The 24103-nt window shown below is 39.3% G+C and overlaps 1 protein-coding gene across 1 annotated transcript in view; it reads right to left on the bottom strand.

Moving 5' to 3' along the window:
- TNFSF13B (TNF superfamily member 13b) overlaps positions 1-24103 on the bottom strand; it is a 78095-nt gene that overhangs the window by 13226 nt on the left and 40766 nt on the right. Inside the window, exons 2-5 of the mRNA XM_055335682.1 lie at positions 19719-19848; positions 17572-18404; positions 17387-17474; positions 1652-1708 (exon numbers count right to left, since the gene is read on the bottom strand). Coding sequence (XP_055191657.1) covers positions 1652-1708; positions 17387-17474; positions 17572-17928 — 502 coding nt within the window. The 5' untranslated portion in view covers positions 17929-18404; positions 19719-19848. The remainder of the gene's footprint in view (positions 1-1651; positions 1709-17386; positions 17475-17571; positions 18405-19718; positions 19849-24103) is intronic.

Here is a 24103-nt window from a genome sequence, read left to right as displayed (position 1 = left end):
GCACAGAATATTCTGTCCTACAGTCATAGAATATGCATTCTTCCTAAGGACACAAAGAAAATTCTCCAAGATAAATAAAATATTGGGGCACAAAATAAATATGAACAGATTTAGGAAGACTGAAATCACACCAAGTATCTTTTCCAGCCACAATGATATGAAGCTAGAATCAGTAGTAGGAGAAAAATAGGGATATTCAAAATATGTGGAAATTAAACAAAACACTCCTGAACACTAACAGGTCAAATGAAATCGAAAGGTAAATTTAAAAATATCCTGAGACAAATGAAAATGGAAACACAATCTATCAAACTTTATGGGACACAGGCAAGCAGTGATGCTACAACATGCCCATGTGCACCAACAGGTGCTGGTATCACAAGGCTAACCAATGGTTCCAAAGGGCAAGGCACCCAGTTCAGCACCCCCTTGGTCACTGAAGAGCAGTCACTACATAATATTCCGTGGAATTCATGTTCACGATCGAGGAGCAACTTCATCTTCTTGTGTGACATATAGCATTTTCGTTTTGTCCAAATGTGTAAAACAAAGTTAATATTTTTAAAACGTTTTCTTTGCTCCTTAAGTTCTTCTTCTGACTTCATTTTAATTCTTAGTAAACAGTCTGATGCCTATTAAAGTGGCAAGCATAGGACTTTGGAAAATGCAGAGAGATAAATAATAACAGAATCTCAAATAGTTTCCTCTGTGTTACATGTTACATTTGGGATCACTAAAGTCACTCAGAAAGATACAGATGCAAGACAGCACTCAAAAAAAAAAAAAAAAATACAGCACTCCTGGCACTCAAAGGCAAATCCAAAAACATTCTCTGGGCTCCTTCTCATTTCCATCCTGGCCTCCAGCTTGACTCTCTGATACTTGTGACCTCCCTGTTCTGGGTCACAGCCAAGACATTCCCTAGCCCCTGGCCTACTTTATTTTTCTCCATAGCACTTAATTTTATCATTCTACATTTTACTGATTCATTTGCTTTTTTTGTTATTTTTTTCCTGTTTTCCCCTCATCAAAAGGTAAATTTCATGAAAGAGAGGAACTATACATATTTTCTTCATTGCTAAGCTCTATGGCTCACACAGAAATTGGAACATTGTATGTCTTTAACCAATATGTGTAAAATATAAAGCAGTCATTTCACATTAGATTATCATAAAAGTGTTATATTTATTTGCACACATTATATTTATTAATAATTAATATTACATGTTTGTGATATGTTCAGTTTCATCTTCATCCTATTATGATTTCTCAATCCTAGTAAAATAGGTGAACTGATATTTGTGCAGATGATCTCAAGTCATTAAAGAAGCCAAATTGATTTCTAAAAAATAAAAAAAAAACAAAAACTGAATATGGCTTAGTATTGATTTTGTTTTATCATATGCTAATTTTAAAAAATTTCTAAGTATTAGCACCTCTACTAAATTAATTCTGTTTGTTAGATTATTATATTAGCCTAAATATTTACTCCCCAATCATTTTGAATACATTTCAGCTTCTTATTTTACATCTGATTCTAAGAAGCTTGGAGGCAGACAGCTGATGTGAGATGAAGTCTGAATATAGTCTTACAAGTGATTAGATTGGGTGGAACCGTAAGAAGAAAAGTTATAGGAGATGATCTTATTACCTTTTCGTATAGTAGGTGTGTCACTGTCTGCAATCAGTTGCAAGCAGTCCTGAGTGACTGAAAAACAAAAATACATCCTTTTAGCTACTTGAATAAGAATGATAAGGGAAGTAAGATGTCTGAGCGCATAAGGCTATACAGCTGTTCTTCCAGAAAAAGGAAACAATTATGCTTCCTACAGAGCCTTGTACTTTGTTCTAAAACTGCTTTATGAAATCTGCACATAGATTTTTGTTACAAATTTTACTTAAAATATAGTACATACATGAAATTCATGGTTTAGAAAAGCTCTATGTGCTGTTTGAAACACAGTAAGTGTACCATCCTTAGAGTTCAACCTAACTTGCTGTGAGGTATGATGCCTGGACAGAAAGTGAGTTTAGTGATGATTATCATGTGCCTTTCAAGCCCACCATACATATGAGCCAAATGATCAGAATACTCTAATGCAATGTTTTTGTTTAGAAAAATCCTAACATTAAGGAGTGCCTGGGTGGCTCAGTCAGTTAAGTGTCCAACTCTTGATTTTAGCTCAGGTCATGATCTCAGAGTCATGAGATTAAGCCCTGCATCCAGCTCTGCGCTGGGCATGGACCTGCTTGAGATTCTCTCTCTCCCTCTCCCCCCTCCTCCCCTCTCCCCCACTCTCTCTCTCTTTCAAAACAAAAACAAAAACAAACAAAAAAAGCCAAAGTTAAATAGCAATTCACTGTTACTGCTAATACAATTACCATTACTGAGAATAAAAACATTTACTGAGTATATACAAATACAGGCAACCTCACAAAAATCCTAAAAATTATGTACGGGAAACTAAGTCCTGAAAAGTGTAAACAGCTCATTTGGGGCCCATGGTGAAAAGTGACAGGGCCAGAGCTTAACTCGTGCCTGTTTCACTCTGGAGCCAAAGTCAAGCTTTGGGTAAAATATTTTGGACCAAGAAGAGAGAAGAGACAGCATCTTTCAAAATAAAATGGGAGATTTCCCTGAAACTGCATAATCAGTAAAGTTTCTGGGAAGCATCAATTTGCATCACATATCACGTGTCCAATATTCCAGACAGCATTCAAGGAAACAGAGGACTATTCTGTTAAATAAAGACAGATGCCTCCAGGTAAAAGCATATTGAGAACACTGTGTAGATATCATGAAAAATAGGACACAGAAATTTAAGTTTGCCTATTTTAAGTCAAGAAGACATTAATTTAGAGTTTTTTATTACCCAGAAAGTATCTTATTCAGAGTTGAAGTATTAAAAACATTCTTCCCACATTTTAAGAGCTTGGCACAGTGAATTCCTGCTTCATTGGATTATTTTAAAATGTTCTAAGTTCTAATATTTACAACACAACACCTAATAACAGATGTAATAGTTACAAGCTATCCCCAAGCTGCACAAACATACGGCTCTACAAAGATCACCGCTGCAGGGAATGATCACAGAAGAAAATCTGTTAAGAAGTCTCCCTTGGTGTTTGGGTGGAAATACGATGTTGCAATTCCTTTATCACCCTGAAACCTTCCTAACATATTTCTATGTTTATCTGATCATTTCAATAGGAGCAGAACATTCTGGACTACTTGTGATTCTTTTGTTGATCTGCAAAGCAATGGTGGCCATGTCTGTGCCACAGGGAAAATGTGACTCATTAGTGCTGTTACTATGGTAGACCTTCTGCCACCACAAATAAGTAAAAGCATCGCAAGAGGAAGAACTGTTGTGAATAAGGATGGCCTGAAAGAAAGAAGAAACAAAACACCCACAGCAGTGAAAGACTGAAGAGCAGGCACAGTATCTATCTAGAGTAGCCCTACTAACCCTACCTTAAACGTGTTCCTATCTTTCTAGCAAACACTTCTTAAGGAACTACCACTCACAGGGCACCATGGTAAGTTCTGTGAGGGATGCAAGGGTCAATCAGAGCTTGGGAGAAGAGGATGCTGACAAAGGTCAAGGTCAAATTTCCAAATGTTCCATCTTTCCTTTGCTGTATGTGCATATGCATTCAGAGATTATTAAGTGAGATAGTTTATGTGGCCCATTTAGTACCATTCCTGGTCCATGATACTTACAAGGTCAATCTTGGCTATTATAGTGGGAACAGTGCTAGCATTATTGCTCTTCACACTATTGCACTCAATTAACTGGACACATAAAGGAAGAGCACCAGGAGGCCATTAAAACCAAATGACCCCAATACAGAGAGACAAGAAAAATTGTAATATGTTATTCCGATTCCAATTAACCCTTCTTGACCATTTACCCAACATCCCATAGAATACTTACATGTTTTATTCAGAGAAAGAGTCTACCTAGAAAACATCTGAATTTTAATCTCTGCAGCCCAACTAGAGTTGGCTACAACTTACATGTTAAAAGACAATGATCTATTCCATCATGTAGTAGCAGAAATATAATTTTTAATAGAAAATACACTGCGGTAAGAAAAGTGTATTCCAAGAAAATACTCTTCAGAAAGGAAAGTGGAATATTATAATAAAAGTTCAGTAATATGTTTGAATTACACTCACTGAGACCAATGCCATTCATTGACTTTTCTTGTTCCAGACAAAGTCAATGGGCTTTTGAACGAGTGCTGTCAGAAATAAGCCAAGGACATCCCACTTTGGCCTCATGAGTTGCTGCTTATGTGTCGTCAACCTCATCAGTGCTGTTTACCTCTTTGCTTTCAGCTGTTCCATTTTAGGAAATCTAACGTCCATTATCATCTTCTCTCTAGTACAATCCTTTAAGACTCTCCAATTCAACAGATCTGGCCTTAAAGTATGTATTATTGCTCACAAAAAGTGGGTCAAAATAGCAATACTGCTTTTTCACATCTCCCAGTAGCACAGATAGCCAACCACAAGAGTTTTGAGAATGCACAGTCGAAGGTAAGAAACACAATGCTGGTAACAATTATAATGGTCATCGATGTGTTTGGTTTTCAAGTCTTACATACATCCTTCTCTCTACTACAACTGAAGGAAACTTGAAGAGTGTGAGAATAATTTATCTTTTTAACTAAACAAGGTGGCAGCATACATTAAAACCTTTCTGTATGATGGGGATATACATATTTCTAAATATATATATTTTATATTATAATAATGTGTGAAAAAAAGGATAATTGATAAGTACAAATTTACAGCATAATATTGATTCATAACATTGAATTTTGTGTAAAATGTTTCTAAAACAAAAATATTATATTGATGGCAAAAATAGTTTACAAAAGAGAATTCCTAAAATAAGAGTTTTTAGAACAAATATAATTTGCTATTGCTCAATATTTGATATAATAAAATCCAACCAACCTCACAGTGAGAATACATTTAAATATTTTCCATACGGAAAACATTTTGAGTTTGAAAGCCATGTGTATGACACTTTTGCAGAGCCTGAGTGGCTCAGTCTGTTAAGCATCTGCCTTCAACTCAGGTCATGATCCCAGCCCCACATTGGGCTCCTTGCTCAGTGGGGAGTCTGCCTCTCCCTTTTCTCCCCACCCCCATGCTCTCTCTCTCAAATAAATAAAATCTTTAAAAAAATAAGTATGACACCTATGCTACATTCAAACACCATTTAATTAGAAGGGATTTGACAGTTTATGGGATTGCTAGTATCTGCTGTATTATTTTCTGTATTGGAACTAGACGTTTTCAAACTAGAATTGGGTTTACTGTACATTATTTCAAGAAAGTTCAACCTAATATAAACTACCATAAATAATGCAGTTATTGCAGATTATGCATAATTCCAGTAGAAAGCACAGAGCTTCCCCCATTACATCTGCCCCATTCATATGAACCTCACCTACTTGTTCCTGATCATCCTTCTTACTCAGCTCATTCAAGCTGCTTCCAAGCTCCTCAGTCTGGATGAGAGGCCCTTCCTACATTTCCCTGTATCTCTTCTTCCTTCCGTCCTCTTACTTACTGCACCACAGTTTCTGAAGGTGATGCCTCTCCTATTGATGCATACTTTACCTGTCAGTATATGGAAGTCATGTAGTTTGATTTTTATGGAACTAATTTTTTAAATTTTATTTATTTATTCATGAGAGAGAGAGGGGCAGAGACATAGGCAGAGGGAGAAGCAGGCTCCCTGTGGGGAGCCCAACATGGGACTGATCCCAGAACCCTGGGGTCACAATCTGAGCCAAGGGCAGATGCTCAACCACCAAGGCACCCAGCTGTCCCTGGAACTAGTTTTGAATAAATAATCAGTGGAAAAGTCTAACTAGGAGAAATCCCATAAAGATCTAAATATTGACCTAATGGTGGACATGGATTTATGAAGAAATTGAAGAAAACATGACTTTGGGATAAACATTCCTTAAGGAATGGGAATACAAGAATTTAGGGGTAAAAAAATGGATTTTAGAGTTTTATTTGACCATTGATAAACAGTTTTCCAAAACGAGTTAACAGAGTTTTAAAAGTCTTTCTAGAGATCTAAATTGTATATATTTGACTTACCAGAAAAGCTTTTAAAAATTCAGAATTTTTAATCTTGAGAGGGGTCTGCCTGATACATGTTGTGCTTTAGAAAGATCATAATGCATCCTTGTGTAGAATAAAATGCAGAGAGTATGAAAGCAAAGGGTCAGCTGTTGACTGGTAGTAAATATAACATGAGGATTTGATCTCAGAAGCAATTATATAAATAGAGCACCCGAGGTACATTGTGAGAAAAAAAATTAAAAGTTTGTAACTAATGAGTGTGTGTCTGAAGGAGAATTAAAAACTAATAATGAAAACAAGATTTCAATTCTGGATAATTCAGAAAGATGGTAGTACTACAATCCTGAGGCAGTACAAAAGGGGAGCTGGTTCTTTGGAGGTTTTGGAAAGAGGTTGATAAAATAAAATAGAAATTACAAGTGTCAACAGGAGTAAAGAAAAATATCTCAATGTAAGATTTGTGTGTGTGTGTGTGTGTGTGTGTGTGTGTGTGTGCTGAGTCCTAAGCACTAACTGGGCATTGTTACATACCCTTCATAATGTGAGTGTATCTTCTATGCCTAAAGCACTGTAGTATATACAAAATGGTAGCCCTTTGCCTTGCCTCATAAACATCAAGAGTAAAAAAGCAGACAAAACAAAATAAAACAAACCCCGGAAAACAAGATGCCATCTTCATAAGTTATTTCATTTTACAACTGATGAACTATTTTAAATTAAAATTACTAATTTTATAATCGAGTCATCATCTCCACAGGAAATGTTTTTATTTTTATTTTGCCATGACTTCTTTGCATCACTTTAGAATATTTGTCATTATTAATGATGTATACTCATAAAGCCCTGGATATCAGTAACTTACCAGTGAAGAAAATTAGCTTCATGCAAATTGCACAACATGCAAAGATACTTGAAGTCAAGGAAGGTAAAAACAAAGAGAGAAATACACAACTGAATGCTTGGAGAAAGCTACCAGAGAGCTGCACAACGAACTCTTACACCTTCAACTCCCCCTTGGATATTTCTGTCTAGATGTCACACTGATAATTCAAACTCAACATGACCCAAATCGATCTCTTTACCTTCCTCACATGCACTCACCTCCTGCTCGTTTTCTCTTAGTGGCTATAACCATCCTCTGAGCTGCCCAATCTAGAAACTTTGTAAAAATGCCAGATTCCTTCCTCTGCAATCTTGAAACCCAGCAAATAATTCAGTTCTAATGGTTTGAATTTTCAAGTTTTGCTCAGTCATTTATCTCATTCAATAATTTCACTGAACACTAAATTTGGGTCATGGGTTGTGCTCTGGATAGCAAAAATAGAAAAGAAACAGAGAATACAATCCCTACCCCTATGGAGCTTCTGATCTAGTGGAAGGAACAGGTAGGAATCAACATCACGAATACAGAATTGAAGTTGCAAGAGGAACACAGTGCCCAGACTTTAGCCCAATCAGGAAGGCTTCTCTGAAAGGGATGCTTAAACTGAAGTCAGAAGAAAGAAGGGGGGCATGAACATTCCAGACAAAATTAACAATCATGAGTATATACAAAGGCTGAGGTTGGAAAGACACAAGTATGGCCAAAGGGGAGAAAGACAGACAGACAAAGAGAGACAGGGAGAGGACAACATACAAGGACAAGACAAGCATGGCAGCCATGTTCAGATTTCTATGCTCACTGCTCTGGACAATTGTACTCATCCACTGAATTTTGCCTCTTCTCTTTTCTGCAATTTCTATTCCATTGCTTGCATTCCCTCCAGATTTCCTTTCCTAAAGCAAATTTTATCTTGTCCTTGTAACATTTATAAGTCCTTCAGTGGGTTTTCCCTGCACACAAAACCCAAGTCTACCTTTACACCTCCATCCTCCCACCCCACCCAGAATGGGAGCTCAGCCTCATGCCTCTGTGACTGTGTATCCACCATTCCCTCTGGCTACATGTATTCCTCACCTTGACATCTGGTGAAATCCATCCATCCCTCAGGGCTCAGACCAAATATCAACCCTTTCCCTCATCCTTCTAGCTAAATATTTGATCCTATTATACTTTGTGCACACATCTACTGAAATAGCATTTCACTATCCATCCTAATCGTTTCTATTACTGTCTCACTCCCTAGGTTGAGCCACTTGATATTAAGGACCATCACTTACAAATTTGCAGTGTCTGGTTTACATCAGAATAAAAAAAAAGAAAAGAAAGAAAATTTGTGCAATAATTTAGAAACAAAAATAGACATCATAACAATATCCAACTTTTTCCAAATGGTTCTTAAAACTAAAATGCTTGAGGGCAAATAGGTTCTATAAAAACCACCACCACCACTGATATCTGGACTCTCTAACAATAAGTCCTTGGGCCCAAGGTTATATGGAAAAGACTTTCCATTGCAAATAATCCTCAACAATAAGGATTTTGAGTTTTCATTTATAGACCTGTAGCACACTATACTATTTTTTGAAGCAAATGGTTGTGCAGTATTTCTCTAAAATTTTGTGCTATTTCCCAGAAGAAGTTCTAGTGTAGCAGATGGGAGAGAAACAGAACAAACTGTGAAGTATGACCTCACAGCCAGTGTCAGAAGCTGTCACAGGGTAGTTATTTGCAGTCAACTCCCCATCTACCCCAAACGGCCCGACCATAGGAGGAGGAAGAGAAAGCCTGAACTTGTAAAAACACTTCAGGCAATTTTCCTTTGCAAAAATCCAAGCAAAGGAAGAATGCCAAGGCAGTGGCAGGCATTCTGTCACAGTAATGCCACTTCTTGCCTGTTGTAACTTCATGATGCATCACTGTTCCCATATCCTGGAACATTGTCGCTTCTTCCCCAAATCTGCTCAGTCTTCAAAATTCAGCTCAGCTCTTAACCATCATGGTGTCAACCATCGTTCAGCCTGTGATCTGAGCCAATATCCTGTGATACCACAGCTAAATGTCCTCTTATTGGTACTCATGTAGATAACAGTCTAGGCCTCTGGGGGACCCAACAGATTGTGTCAAATCTGGTGCATTACTCAACCATCAAGCATGTACAGCTCACATAATGGAAAAAAAAAAAAAACCTCAGAATTTGTAGTCATTCATCTCATTTGATAACTTTCCTGAACGCTAAATTGGGGTCATGTATTGTGCTCCAGAGAGCAAAAGCCAATAACACCAACCTAATAGGGATTACCAAGAAGGTAAATGGTATCACAGATGCACAGAGCCCAACCCAGAGCTTGTGCATGTAACATACCCAATAACTTTTCCACTCTCCTTGTTTCTGTATATTCTGGAGTGCTCACTTCAGACCTCTGCACAGTGGATGTTTCCTCTATTTTTGAGCAATATCTCTTTCTTCTCTAACTCTTAAGAAATGAGAACATCTTTTATTTTTAAAACATTGTATTTATTTGAGAGAGAGAGAGAGAGAGAGAGAGCAGATTTGTGCAAGCGGGGTGACAGAGAGAGACAATCTCAAGCAGAGCCCTCATGGAGCGCAGAGCCCGACATGGGGTTGATCTCAGGACCTTGAAATCATGACCTGAGCCGAATCCAAAAATTAACTGAACTCACAGAGCAACCCCCCCCACCCCAAGAGCCATTAGAATACTTTTTTTTTAAGATTTTACCTATTTATTCATGAGAGACACACACACAGAGAGAGAGAGGAGAGAGAGAGAGAGAGAGAGAGAGAGAGAGAGAGAGAGAGAGGCAGAGACACAGGAAGAGGTAGAACCAGGCTCCATGCAAGGAGCCCAACATGGGACTTGATCCCGGGTCTCCAGGATCACACCCTGGGCTGAAAGGCGGCACTAAACCGCTGAACCACCTGGGCTGCCCTAGAATACTCTTTAAAAGAAAATCTGACCACAAGAAAAGTGCAGCTGCCCAATACAGTTCTTTTAAATAGGACTTGACTTATAAAAATAATAATTAAACATTAAAATGAATATCATCCATTCCTACAGGATTATTAACAAGAACAACACATTCTTCAATATTATGAATTTATTTTGAAAATATCAACCCAGGGCACCTGGATGGTTCAATTGGTGAAGCCTTCAGCTCAGGTCTGATCCCAGGTCCTGAGATTGGGTCCTGAGATCGAGTCCCGCATCAGGCTTAATGGGGATTCTGTTTCTCCCTCTACCCTCTGCCCTTCGGCCCCACTTGTGCTCACTCTCTCTCATACTCACTCTCTCTCTCTCAAATAAATACATTAAAAAAATTTAAATATCCCTCCATTTCTGCAATTTTTTTTAAAGTTGAAAGTATAAAGAATTATTGAGCCTTTGAGGAGAAATAGAAAGACTTACCCTGGCCTTCCTTACATACGCTGCCCCTCCCCTCCTCCCACCCTTCACATCGCCCATCTTGTGAACCCCTGCTCAAGATATTTCACTTTTTCATGCTCTTTGCCATTTTGTATTGTAACTTACTCATTAATTGTGTTTACTGATTACTTTCTGTGTCTTTCCCCTTCGCAGTAATGTAATCTCCTGTGGGCAGGATACTTTTATCTGTTGTGTTTTCTGATCGGAACCCAACACCTAGAACAGTCCTTAAGACCTGGCAGGCCTGTGGCATACATGGAAGAGATGCAACATCACTTCTGGCTGCTTTGATTGACTCATTTCCTGGCTCTTCTGTTTCCCAAAACTTTAAACTTGACAAAAACAGGGTTCAGAGATTTGGTTGTGAGGTCACTAATTTATTTTATTACTTTTTTGGAAACTGAACAGAAGCCAGCTCTTGCAACACTGAAAAAAAGAAGTAATTATTGAAGCAAGGGGGAAAAAATAGCACTCGGGGAAGCTTCTGGTCAAAGATCACCATGACAGCAGCCAGCTGTTTCTGTTCTAGGAAGGAACACGCCCTTACTGGGTAAAAGTCTCCACCAGCCTAATTCTGGTACAAATTGGATGACATTGTATATGCTCTACATTGTATATGCTTTCAACACTCATTTTACAGTCTTGTAAGATACCGCCAAGCCAGAAATGTCAATGAAACAAAGACTGGATGTTACAGACCCATCGGACCTCCCATCTTTCCTTGCAAAGGAGATGGATTATGGATTTTAAGAAAGAATACTCAAAAATGGAGTTCAGTTATTTGTTAAGTACCAATGCTGGTATCTTAATTGTGACAAAGTATTGTAATGTAAGACAACAGGAGACACTGGATGGGGGCTAGATAGCAACTCTCTGCACTACCTTCGCAACTTTCCTATAATTCTAAAATAATTACAAACCAAGAAGGTTTATTTAAAAATGGAGAAAAATAAAGTAGATTGGCCAAAATCTTACAACAAATACTTAGAAGATGAAATATGAGTAATTTCCCCCCTCTTGTTTGTATATTTTGTTCATGCTTTCAACACTGTTTTACTATTATAATTGAGACAAGTATAATACACATTATCAACAAAAATAATTTTTGTTTTTTTAATTTTTTTTATTTATTTATGATACTCACAGAGAGAGAGAGAGAGAGGCAGAGACACAGGCAGAGGGAGAAGCAGGCTCCATGCACCGGGAGCCCGATGTGGGATTCGATACCTGGTCTCCAGGATCGCGCCCTGGGCCAAAGGCAGGCGCCAAACCGCTGCGCCACCCAGGGATCCCCAAAAATAATTTTTGTATTTCTATAATCTAAAACACATACATTTCTAATAACTTTTAAATTCCCTACTGAATAACAAGAGGAAAAATATAAAGGTTACCTGACTTTATTAATAAACTGAGCTCAGTGGAAATCCATTTGAAAGAATCCATTCTCTTGATGGCTCTTGGTATGGTTATCTCTACATTTTTTAAGTGGATGGAATAGTTAGATGAGAACTGAACTACAGGGATCATGATGATTCCGTTTGTGAAGAAATTTTAACATGTAATATTTCAAAGCCAGATCACTTTAGTTATTAATTTTATTTGGGAATATCTCCAAATACACTTATGGGCTGAAAAGTGAACTTTTGGCTAATGCAAGCCATTTGGCAATTCTTTGATCCTGGATTTCCCCACATTTCTGTTTGTTAGATTACAATCAGAAATTATCTTATGAAACACAGAAACTTAATAAGACTTCCATTTGAAACACAACACAATTAAGAAAAACAAAACCAGAGCCAAATACCCAAACTGTATAACTAAGAGCAGCATTTACCCTTGGGAGGACTGGAAGAATGTCAAGTGGGCACGTGGGCTGAGGCTGATGTCGTCCCTTCATCTACTGCTATTCGTTTTGTGAATACTCACCAAGCTGTATCCTTAAGATACGTGCCCTTTTCCGCATTTAAATAATACTTCAATTAAAACCAAAACATTAAAGAAAACCAGAAATCCATGAAATTAGAGTTAGATTGCTGAATATGAGAGTTTGTCTCTGACTCTTCAGCGAACCCAGATTGTGTCTCTACCTGGTAAACCAAGAAGGTCTGGGACAAGGGGCCCCTGAACTCTCCCTGCAACTCTAGCCTTGCAAGCAAACTCATCCTTTGGTAAATTAGCTGCTTTCTATGTCAAGTTAAAAAATTGCATAAGATGGCCTCCAATCTAAACCTGAGAAAGGAAGAAATATGGGAAAATCACTCCCTCTTCAAATGATGTCAAGTCATTGCATCTTACCTCATAGTAAGCCCCAAATCAATCAGCAAATATTCATAGAACACCTACTGTGTGGAAGTATCACAATGAATGTGCCAAAGAAAGAGGACCTGGACCACAGAAGCCTCTACTCTTAGGTTGTACAGACAGGACACATACAAACCTCCCCTGGGTGTTATGTAATCCCAGGTGTGCTACATACTGAGGATGTGGTGTGTTCTTGCCCAACACCCTGGAGTTTACTTACAAACTGAACAAGCACACAATAAAACTGAAGTGCTGCTGAAATTTAGATTGGATTTACAGAGAAATAAAAACGGGCAACGTCCTGGGATGTTATTTAGCAATAGTTAGTTCTGAACCTATTTGACATAGTTATAAAATGATGGCACACTGATATTGAGGAGTATATATAGAAAGCAGACTACTCTTTAAAAAAATCTGAAACAATATTATAATTCTGTTAAGTACAAGTCCAGTAAGGGTGTTGATGTGGCTCAAAACTATCCATGAGATTGAATGCTACATTATTTGTTGAAAATTCTGTGTATTTTAAAACAGTTTAATAAGCTATTTGAAAATCCCAGAACTCTAAAATCACAACAAAACCTTTTTAATGATTAACTATGAAAGAACAGTAAAACCTAAGAAAATTCTATCTAATTGGGAAATTTAAGATTTTTTATTTAATAAAAAGATATTAAGCATTATTGGTTATATAAATTAAACAGTGAACAAATTCATTTTCTTCTTCAAAGTTACAATTTGCATAAAATTCCAACAGAAACTGTCAATGGTTCTATAATGCATATAGAAAATTAATAAATAAGAACAATAATGGACAGTTTGAAAGTAACAGGGACAACCTAAAGTTTTTGAGTCTTACTTAAAATAAATCAGGACAAGGGGTGCCTGGGTGTCTCAGTCGGTTAAGTGTCCAACTTGTGGTTTTGACTCAGGTCATGACCTCGGGGTCCTGGGATTGAGCTCCACATCTGGCTTCCTGCTCAGTGGGGTATCTGCCTTTCCTTCTGCCTCTGCCACTGCCTTCAGCTCATAGTCTCTCTCTCTCTCGAATAAATAAATATCTTAAAAAAAAATCAGAACTAGAATAGAAACAAACAAAAACAAAGAAAGTTGCATAGATTCAAATTATACAGAATTTTCTCAACTCCAAAGAAAGGACATTACCAAACAGATAAGAAAGAAGAAAGAAAGAAAGAAAGAAAGAAAGAAAGAAAGAAAGAAAGAAAGAAAGAAAGAAAGAAAGAAAAGAAAGAGAGGAGTCAAGGAGTTCCAGACAACCCTTTTGGTTACATACACATTACTCTTGTAGTACTAAGCAAATTACATTTTCCCTGCACAGAAGGATGGCATCTAAAATGACATTCAAGCAAGTTTCACCAATGAGGAATAGCAGATATGACCTGTAACTGAGGTCCTCCTCTTCAAGGGGAGGAGATCTCCTCTCAGATCTATGGACGTTATGAGTGTTAGTGTGTATATATATGGGGGGTACTATTTATTGCATATATATGTTATCTATACATATATTTGATATATTTACATACATACTATATATACCTATACTAATATATATGTATAATGTATATATACACACATATATACTATATGAAAGGTCTATGAAAATCTCAGGCAAATTATGATTATGAAAATAGCAGTTATATCTGGGCTGTGGAAACTGGGTAAATTTTTATTCACTTGATACAATTTTTTGTTACTTTCCAAACTTTCTAAAAATTACAAATTTATTTAGAGAAAATTTTTAATCAGTATATGATTTTTGGATGCCATAGAATCACAAATTTGTAAAAGTTTGCACATAGGAGGAAAATTTAAATATAATAGAGGGTATTTATGGAAGTGGGACTCTGGAAGTTAATTAATTTCTTATTCAATGTCCTTTCTTCTTAAACCTGCTATAATGAGCCCTTTGCAGCTCTTTTGCAATGGTAAAGTTAAGGATTATTCATAAACCTAATGTGCAGAGGCTGGAGAATACTAGCACGGAGGTTGAAGAAGATTGAAACATTCTGACTCTATGAGATATTAAAGCTCATTATATTACAAAATACTTAACATATTTTATTTAATACAGATAAAAAGAATAGTAAATCAATGAAAATTGATTCAATTATATGTGAGAAACTTAATACAACACAGTAAACTTTCCAATGCAAACAAGTTAAAAAGAATCATCTAATAAATTTAGTTGAGATATTAGGAATAATTCAGAAGGAAAAAAATTAAAGAAGAAAGGGAAAGTTAAAGCTAGTAGACATGATCTACCAAATGAATGACAAGAGGATTAAGGAGTTAAATAACAACAAACTAAAACACAAAGTTATAAACAAGTCAAAGTGGTAGAGAATAGAATAGGCTATGTAAGAAATTATGAAGAAATACATTTTTAGCTTTGACATATGACAGAAGATCAGAAGGAAAAGTTTATCATATTACATACACAGATGTAAAATCTCTGCACACGTTTTAAATAAGCAAGATATTGGGAAGATATTTACAGCGAAATTTTGATAAACAAAATGTTTAATATAGTTCATTCAAAATCACAAAGAATTAGGACAAATGAGGGAAGTTATAAATAAAAATTAGCAGAAGATAAAATTAGAAGTTATGTAAATATACAGAAAGAAATTCTTATTTGTAAGCAAGTAACAAATTACATTTGAGATACTGTTTACAACTACCAAGCTAGCCAACATAAATTTTAAAAGAATGTAAGAATGTGGAGAACTTGTACACTGCATTTCTGACTGCAATACATTTATAATTCATTTTGGAAGCAACATGGCAAAAGGGAGTAAGGGTGATAAAGATGTTTATCCTCTTTATCTCTGATATTCTTTCTATGGAACATGCAATTCATCAGAAATAAGAGGGTGGCCCAGGTGGCGCAGCGGATTAGCGCCGCCTTCGGCTCAGGATGTGATCCTGGAGTCCAGGATCGAGTCCCACGTCGGGCTCCTTGCATGGAGCCTGCTTCTCCCTCTGCCTGTGTCTCTGCCTCTCTCTCTCTCTCTCTCTCTCTCTCTCTCTCTCTCTCTGTGTGTGTGTGTGTCTCATGAATAAATAAGCAAAATCTTTAAAAAAAAAAAAGAAAGAAAGAAACAAGAAATCTGCACAAAAGTTTTGGAAATGGTCATGTTAAATAACTGTGTGACAGGAAACTAACATGGATGTGTGAGAATAACTTAGTAGTAGGGAAAATGCTTATTGCATAATGATAAGTGAACACAAAAATAAATCCATAGTATATATGCTGTATTTTTTTCAGTTAGGTAGGAAATACATATGATAAAATTGCAAAGTATGAAAATAATTCACGTATTAAAGTATAGTAAAAGTACTCACATTTCCTAGTTTATATATATTTAAACCCAACTGTTTCTGATACTTGACACAAAGCATATGTAGACAATTATGGTTTTAAGAAAGAGGTACGAATTTTCTTTCTATGAATAAGGCGGTTAGTGAAGAATACATTTCCAGCCAAAGCATCTAATGTGTGTGAGTGTGTGTGTGGTCTGACGGAAGAACACCTAGTCTCTAAGTGTGTGCTTCCCTCCACAAGTACAAATATATATGTACAGAACTACACTTGTTCTGCTCACCTCAAGGCCAGCGTGAGGACCTAAGGAAATGGTAGCCGTGACAATAACTATCCCAGCATGCTCCAATCAGGCCCATGCTGTTTGCTCAAAACGAGTTCTTTCAAAAAAAAAAAAAAAGAAATGAAAAAAGAAGAAAGAAAGAAAGAAAGAAAGAAAGAAAGAAAGAAAGAAAGAAAGAAGAAAGAAAGAAAGAAAGAAAGAAAGAAAGAAAGAAAGAAAGAAAGAAAGAAAGAAAGAAAGAAAGGATACCAGGGATTGTTTAAGTTGTGATATTATTGAATGAATGTAATGCTCTTTTTCATCGTTGAAATGCAGGAACTAGAATCAAACATTTGGGGAAGCCCTGCCCAATCCAAGGTTTCAGGAATCTCTAAGACTGTGGAATAAGTGGGACAGAAAGAAAGGCAGCAATCATGAAAGAACTCTTACAAGAAGATTACAAACTTGTGGATTTCCTGGAAAAGCATTAAAGAAAAGCTTTAAAATCTGTGTGTATATGCATGCATGCGTGCGTGCATGTGTGTGTGTGTGTAAAAAGAACTTTTTTAGAACTACAGCAATAAACAAATCACAAACACGCACCTGCTCCCAACAGGAGCTTCACTGGGCTGCATGGCACACAAGGTGCCCTCAGGAAGTGTTTACCTTTACCTGACTGTCTATGACTCGGGTAAACAGAACCTATACTGACCTGAAGTGCTTTCCTGCTGGAGTGATGGACACTGTTTCCAACACAGGCACGATCTATTGGAGGAAGACTCTAGGCTCTTTCTCATCCTTTATGCTGCCAGGACAGCACAGCCCTCACTATGGTCATTGGAGGACAAAACGTGGCATGCAGGTTCATCAATGTGCCAATGCACAGGCTGTGTCCTAAAGCCACATCTGGTGTAAATGCACCTCTCACAGTCTTTGAGTACTGATCAACTCTCGGGACCCCAAAGCAGAGGCCAGCCTCCACACCTGTGGATGCCAGGCTCCCTGGTTCCCAAATGCTTCTGCACCCAAAACTTACCTGTTTCTTCCGGACCCTGAATGGCACGCTTGTTTCTGCTGCTTTGGCTGGAGTTGCCTTCTCCTGCAGCGGATGGTGCCAAGATTCCCTAAGGAGAGAAAAACCCCAAGTTATTGCAAAGATATCTGAGGTGTGGGGGACAGTGGTGTGGGGCGAACCTGGGGCCGCAGCTGCTGCAAACTCACGTTCAGAGCTGAGGTGACAGCTGGGGTCTCCCGCATGGCTGCCCTGGGGGCCCTGGCTCTGGCCTGCGGAGGGCCTGGCAGCCGCTCAGCCTCAGTGTGCTGTTCCCGCAGCTCCGCCCGGAGGCTCCCCAGCTCCGCTTGCAAAGCAGCCGCCCTGTGGAAAGACACCACGGAGAGGCAGCAGGCCGTCAGGGCCAGTAGCAGGGTCACGGTCAGCAGCGTTCCATCTTTGGAGCATGGGACAGAGGGGCTTTCCTTCAGGGGGAGGATGGAGACACACTCCTTCAGTTTCATTTCTTCTCCCCTCTCAAGGCAAGGAGAAAGGCGTGACTGCTGGCCTTCTGTGCAACCATCCATGGCACTCCCGCAACTTTGAAGGTTTGGACCTTTCGAGTAAGTGAGCGCAGGGAATGGATCATTTCCTGTGAGCTGTGCTTGCTCATGTCCTACACGGACTACATGGCCTGGCTCCGCGGTCGCCCTCAGGAGAGCTCTCCTGAGCTTCCCTCCGTCTGCCTGGCCGCATCGCGGGGCCCCCCCCGGTATGATAGGTCTTCCTGGCACTGGCCCTTCTATTCGATTGCCCAATCATTTCCTCATTTCACTTTCAGTTTTTGTAAGAATTTTAATCGCATCTAAGACACACACACACACACACACACACAAACGGGCCTCGTGCATCCATTGGTATGACAGGACATGGGGTTTGGGCTAGTACACTTGGGGCAGCTGGACAGGTACCGGAAGAGCCGCCGGTGGCAGGACGGGAGCCACTCTGCTCGGGGCCACATGGCTTCGGAGGGCAGGGGGAAAACACACTGACGTTCCTGCTGCTGTAATAAAAATAATTAATGTGAAGGTCAGATAAGCTAAGTACTAGCACTGAACTGTACTCAGCTGGAGAATGATTTATGAACAGTTTCAGAGTAGGAAATAAAATGAGATTTCCTCAGGGGAGGCACAGACATCCACTGGGGAATATTCTCTTTATTATTATCTTAGCAATGAGATAAAAAGAATGTGACTAAATTTGGGGGATGTACTTAGATTACACATGAGGGCTTCTTTATATGCAGGGGATGCATTTTGAAGGGAAACGTGTACTGCGATCCTTCTGGGACTCACTGCCCGGCAGTTAGCCACCCACAGGACGGCCAAGCCGGGAAGCATTCCCATTAAGCTCCAAGTGTCCACTCAGGCCGACAGCATCTGGGAAAACTGGCCTTATCTCCAGCTCCAAGTGCCTCAGTCCAGCCCACCATGAACTAAGTGCTCTTTCCCTAAAGCAGCTAATCTACTGGTCCTTATTAGGCTGACCCTGCCCCAATCTACTGTGTGTGTGAACAACCTGATTCAGCCCAGAGTCATGGTAGTTCCAAATCACGGCTGCTGGATGTGGTCTTGCCGCCAAGACAGCGGTCCTGCCGTCTTGATGGCTAGCTCCTGGGTACTTCCTGGCGTCTGGCTGCTCGGCTCCTAGGACCTGCATGTTGTGTCAGGAGCTCACACTTCAACAAATGCTACTGAGCACTTGCCAAGGCCTGGCTGGGCCTGAGTCCTCCATGTGCCACGACCGGAGCGCTAGCTCTGTCTCACATGATGTCCCTATGCCAGCTTCAAAAGGAAAGTCACAGAAATAACATAAGTGAGGATAGGAGCTCCAGAGCCAAGGTGTGAATCTTCACTCCTTGGTCAAAACACATGGTGTGTCTGGGATTCGGTTTTCTGTCTGTGAAATGGGATGGTAAGGGTCCTTGGGAACTGTAACAGGGCTTATAGGAACCAGGACAAACTAGATTTAATATGCTTCCATTTCTCATCCATTTTCACTCAAGACATGAACTATTTTTCTTTATTACAAATGGCACCATCACAGACGTCTTCGTGCAGGTCTCCTTGGAATGTCTGCAGGGATTTCCGGGAGACACCTGCTAGGGTGTCAGCACATCTTCACCTCTGTCAGGAGTCACAGAGCAGCCTCCCTGAGGAGTTCCCGCTTCCTCCCCGGCTCACGAGGGGTGACGTCACCAGACACTCATTTTTCCTACTAGGTTCTTTTATGTCTGTGAGTTCTAAGACCTTGTTAAATGACTTTTACAGGACTTGAAAAAAAAAATAACACCTCTAAAAAGTTCATTGAAGATTACCTTGGCCGCCCAAAGCAGCTGTTCTCCGATCTCTCAGGTGAGTGCGTGAGCAGACTCCTTTGTGTCAGATGTCACGTAACACATGCCTTCTGTTATAGCTCTTGCTTCCAGGCCAATCAGGGGACACACACTAGAAAAAAAGAAAAGAAAAGAAAAGAAAGAAAGAAAGAAAGAAAGAAAGGAAGGAAGGAAGGAAGGAAGGAAGGAAGGAAGGAAGAAAGAAAGAAAGAAAAGAAAGAAAGAAAGAAAGAAAGAATCAGTTTGGGGATTATACTAAACCCTTCTGATTGAAAGTAAGGGAAGCTCACTCAGGTTTATGTGTGTGTGTGTTAATATTACCCAAAGACATATAGAATAAAAGAATTTGAGGCAGTGCTAGAAATTCATTGTTCTGTGCTTTCACTCAGGACACTTGTAGCCACCGCTTCTTTCTGTGAGTTGACTTTCTTCCACTTTTGGTGGGACACTCTTGTCCATATGCTGCCGTAAAAATTCCAGAGAGGGGGAATAGTTCGATTGCATTAGAGAATTAGTTCTGCCTTCATTGCTCTTTTGGATAGACACCTTCATGGCCGACTGTCTTCAGAGAGTGCCACTGACCAGCCTATGTGTAGGTCAATTTAAAACAAGTGTCTCATCTTGGATCAAGTGGTGGGCAGCCCTAAGCATAGAGAGGGCTGGTGCTTCTTCCACAGAAGGCGGCAGGCCGGTGGCTTCCCCTGACCCAGATGTGAGGCTCACAGCTACTGCCATGTGCACATCCCTCACAGTGATCACACGACCGAATTTCTCTGAAGACAAGTGGAAACCAAGCAGCATTCATGTGCTCCTGAATTTTTTATTAGAGGAACAAAAGGAAGTTACTACTCCATAAATCAAGGATCTGTTTCCTGCTGAGGAAATGTCTTGACAATAATTTAACTGAAATTCTGTTAAACAAATAGCTTGCCACTCATTGAATAACACCCCACACCACAAGTTTATTCAGGGAAGGAAGCTACCATACCTGAGCCACAGAGTGCTCTCTGCCAGGATGCAGCTACTTCTTACCTACTTTTTTTCTCACCTGAAATAGAAAACATTCCCGTGTATCACAGCTACACCACTTGTAATAAATGAATCCATGTTGCTTGTCCCATCCACTCAGGGCTGGGCAGATAGGAACATGTAAGAGTATAGGTGAAAAGAATTTAAGTTATGAGTTTATCCAAGGGTGTGAACCAGAGAATAAAATATTAAAAAAACTTAATTAGGAACTTCTGGCTTAATAGTATTATGAAGATTTAGCACCTTTAGGAAAACTCTCTTATACCTCTTCTTTGAGGATAAATTATCTTTATTGAGGATGTGGATCTCTCAACTACGTGAACAAGAGCTCTTCTAGATATGTGGATGTAGCTAACAATGGATCTCGGTAAAACAGGCTTCCTAAAGAGCTCAAAATGTGGTAAACAGTTGGATACAAATAATTATTACATTTGAGAAACAATCATGTTGTTTTCTTTTGGAAATATATATGCAGTCAGTGAAACTGATTTGTAAGGCTAAATGCTAATCACCTGATAACTGTGAAGTAATGATGTATTTTTCTGGTCATTTTGTGTACAAAAAAATAATCCGGGCAATGCTGATTCCTATTTCTCAATAGTTACACTAAAAAGAGGAGCATGTGCATTTACTGGAGCTTAATTTGTGTCACTCTTAGGAAAAACATCCACTTTTGTTAATGATTTAGTTTCATTTGCAAATATGTCTTTAGTTTGTTGGGGCGCTGCTTTCAGACGTAATGCTCTTGAACAACAGTGTTTAAGTGTGTGCTTTCAATAAATTTCTGTCGACCTCAATACTATTTTCAATGATAGTGCAGTTTAGTTTGCTCTTCTTTCCCCTTGTAACACCAACAGGAATAAAATTTTAATTAGTATTAAGGTGGGTATGTGTCAGTCAATGCCATCATCTGCCTATTCCATATACATGAATGAATCTGTCCATGCCACATATAAGGCCACAGAATACACACTCACACCCAGGGACACTTGAATAAAAACTGGTCATATTCAACCCATCTCGAAAACACTGGGAGAAACGATAGAGTAATTGTTTCTCTAGAGTAGAAGTAATGAATCTCTGTAAGATTTCATGCAAGAAATCTTACTCTCTGCCTCTAAAAATCATTAAGGCAGAACTTGCAAACATTTAAAATAATTTATTTGAAATTTTGTTCAATAAATGTTAGAAGTAAAGTGATGGAGGTGGAGTGCCCAGGTCAGATATGTATGTCTGCATGCCTAAGGTTGCTTCACCATCTAAACAGACTCTTTCCTGCCCAAAATCTAGAAACTGATGTTTTTTCTACCTTCAGCACCACTTTATTATTATTTTTTTAATTTAAATTCAAGGGGCTCTTGGTGGCACAATTGGTTAAGTGTCCAACTCTTGATTTCGGCTCAGGTCATGATCTCAGGGTTGTGAGATCAAACCACATATCAGACTCCTCTCTGGGCATGGAGCCTGCTTAAAAGTCTCTTTCTCTCTCTCCACCTCTGCCCCTCCCCCAGCCCCTGCCTATGTGTGCACTCCTTCTCTCTCTCTCTCTCTCTCTCTCTCTCTCTCATAAATAAACTAATGCAAGTTAGTTCACATATAATGTACTGGTTTCAGGAGTAGATTTCAGTGACTTATCACTTACATATAACACCCAGTGCACATCCCAAGTGCCCTCCTTAATGCCCATCACCCAGTTACCCCATCTCCCTGCCCACCTCCCCTCCAGCAACCCTCAGTTTGTCTCCTATTGTTAAGACTCTCTTATAGTTTGCTTCCCTCTCTGTTTTTATCTTATTTTATTTTTCCTCCCCTTCCCCTATGTTCATCTGTTTTATTTCTTAAACTGCACATATTTATTTCTTAAATTGCACATATGAGTGAAATCATATGGTATTTGTCTTTCTCTGACTGATTTATTTCGCTCAGCATAATACCCTCTAGTTCCATCCACATCATTGCAAATGGCAAGAGTTCATTCTTTTTCATGGCTGAGTAATCCATTTATGTATGTATATATGTATGTGTATAAATATGTGTCTGTGTGATGTGTGTCTGTGTATATATATATATATATATATATATATATATCCCCTGCATCTTCTTTTTTTTTTAAGATTTATTTATTTATTTATGATAGACCTAGAGAGAGAGCGAGAGGCAGAGACACGGGAGGAGGGAGAAGCAGGCTCCATGCCAGGAGCCTGACGTGGGACTCGATCCCAGGACTCCAAGATTGCGCCCTGGGCCAAAGGCAGGCGCTAAACCGCCGAGCCACCCAGGGATTCCGCCCCCTGCATCTTCTTTATCCATTCATCAGTCGATGGACATTTGGGCATCGTCCATAATCTGGCTACTGTGGACAGTGCTGCTATCAACATTGGGGTGCATGTGCCCCATTGAATCAGCATTTTTTGGGTGGAATCAGCATTCTTATATCCTTTGGATAAACACCTAATAGTGCAATTGCTGGGTTGTAGGGTAGAAACTGATTTTGTTTAGGTGTCTGTCTTTGTGGAATGCTGACCAATTGCACTTTAAATCCTAATTACTGAACTGCAAGCCTGGTGATTCCATACACATTGTCTTTGGTTGCTCAGCGTGGACCAAGTGGCGAGGTTCCTCACAACCAGGTGTGAGGGGGGCTCATGAGAGAGAGTTCATCATCTTTCAGGAGAAACAGAAGGAACTCCTGCTCTGGCACACGTCATCACAGGACAACCTGGAAGTGTGTTAGCTGGCCTGACTGCCAGGCTGCGGGTAGGAGCGCAGAGTCAGGAAGAGGCCTGGGTCTCTCACCACACTGCTGAGCTGCTGAAGTAATCAATCTTCCTGTTCCCTATTCAGGGATTTTCTATATTAAGTCATACATTTTCCTTATTCTTTCAGGCGGTTTGCTACATGATTAAATGCGGAGGCTCCTGGGGCATCCTTAACAAATTCTGTTCGCTTGAGGATATTTATAGGTCTGCAATTACAGACTCTTTGTGCTGAATGGGTTTGAATGTTCGTTCAGATTTTTTCCACACGTCCACGTTTTAAAAACCACAATATAAAGAGAAAAAGTCGGTAGCCACAGCTGGGAAAGCTGGATGCATTCACTAAGAGTCTTCTTTCCAGTTTTGCTTTTTTTTTTTTTTTATTAAATAACGTCAGTTATTTCGTGGTGTTGGGATCTTCAGAAGGTAATGATGACCAGTGCTGCCATGTGCAGACGGGCATAATGGATGGGTCTTCTCTGGAAGGAACCAGACCCCACTCGGTCACCTCCCTCGACAGGGAGGACAGGAAACCAGCACTGTGGGTGTCTGCATGGGAAGGGAATCACCTCGCACAACCCA

This window comes from Nyctereutes procyonoides, unplaced genomic scaffold (genome assembly GCF_905146905.1).
Source record: "Nyctereutes procyonoides isolate TBG_1078 unplaced genomic scaffold, NYPRO_anot_genome, whole genome shotgun sequence".
Classification (NCBI taxonomy): domain Eukaryota; kingdom Metazoa; phylum Chordata; class Mammalia; order Carnivora; family Canidae; genus Nyctereutes; species Nyctereutes procyonoides.
This window is presented reverse-complemented; position numbering and strand designations above follow the sequence as displayed.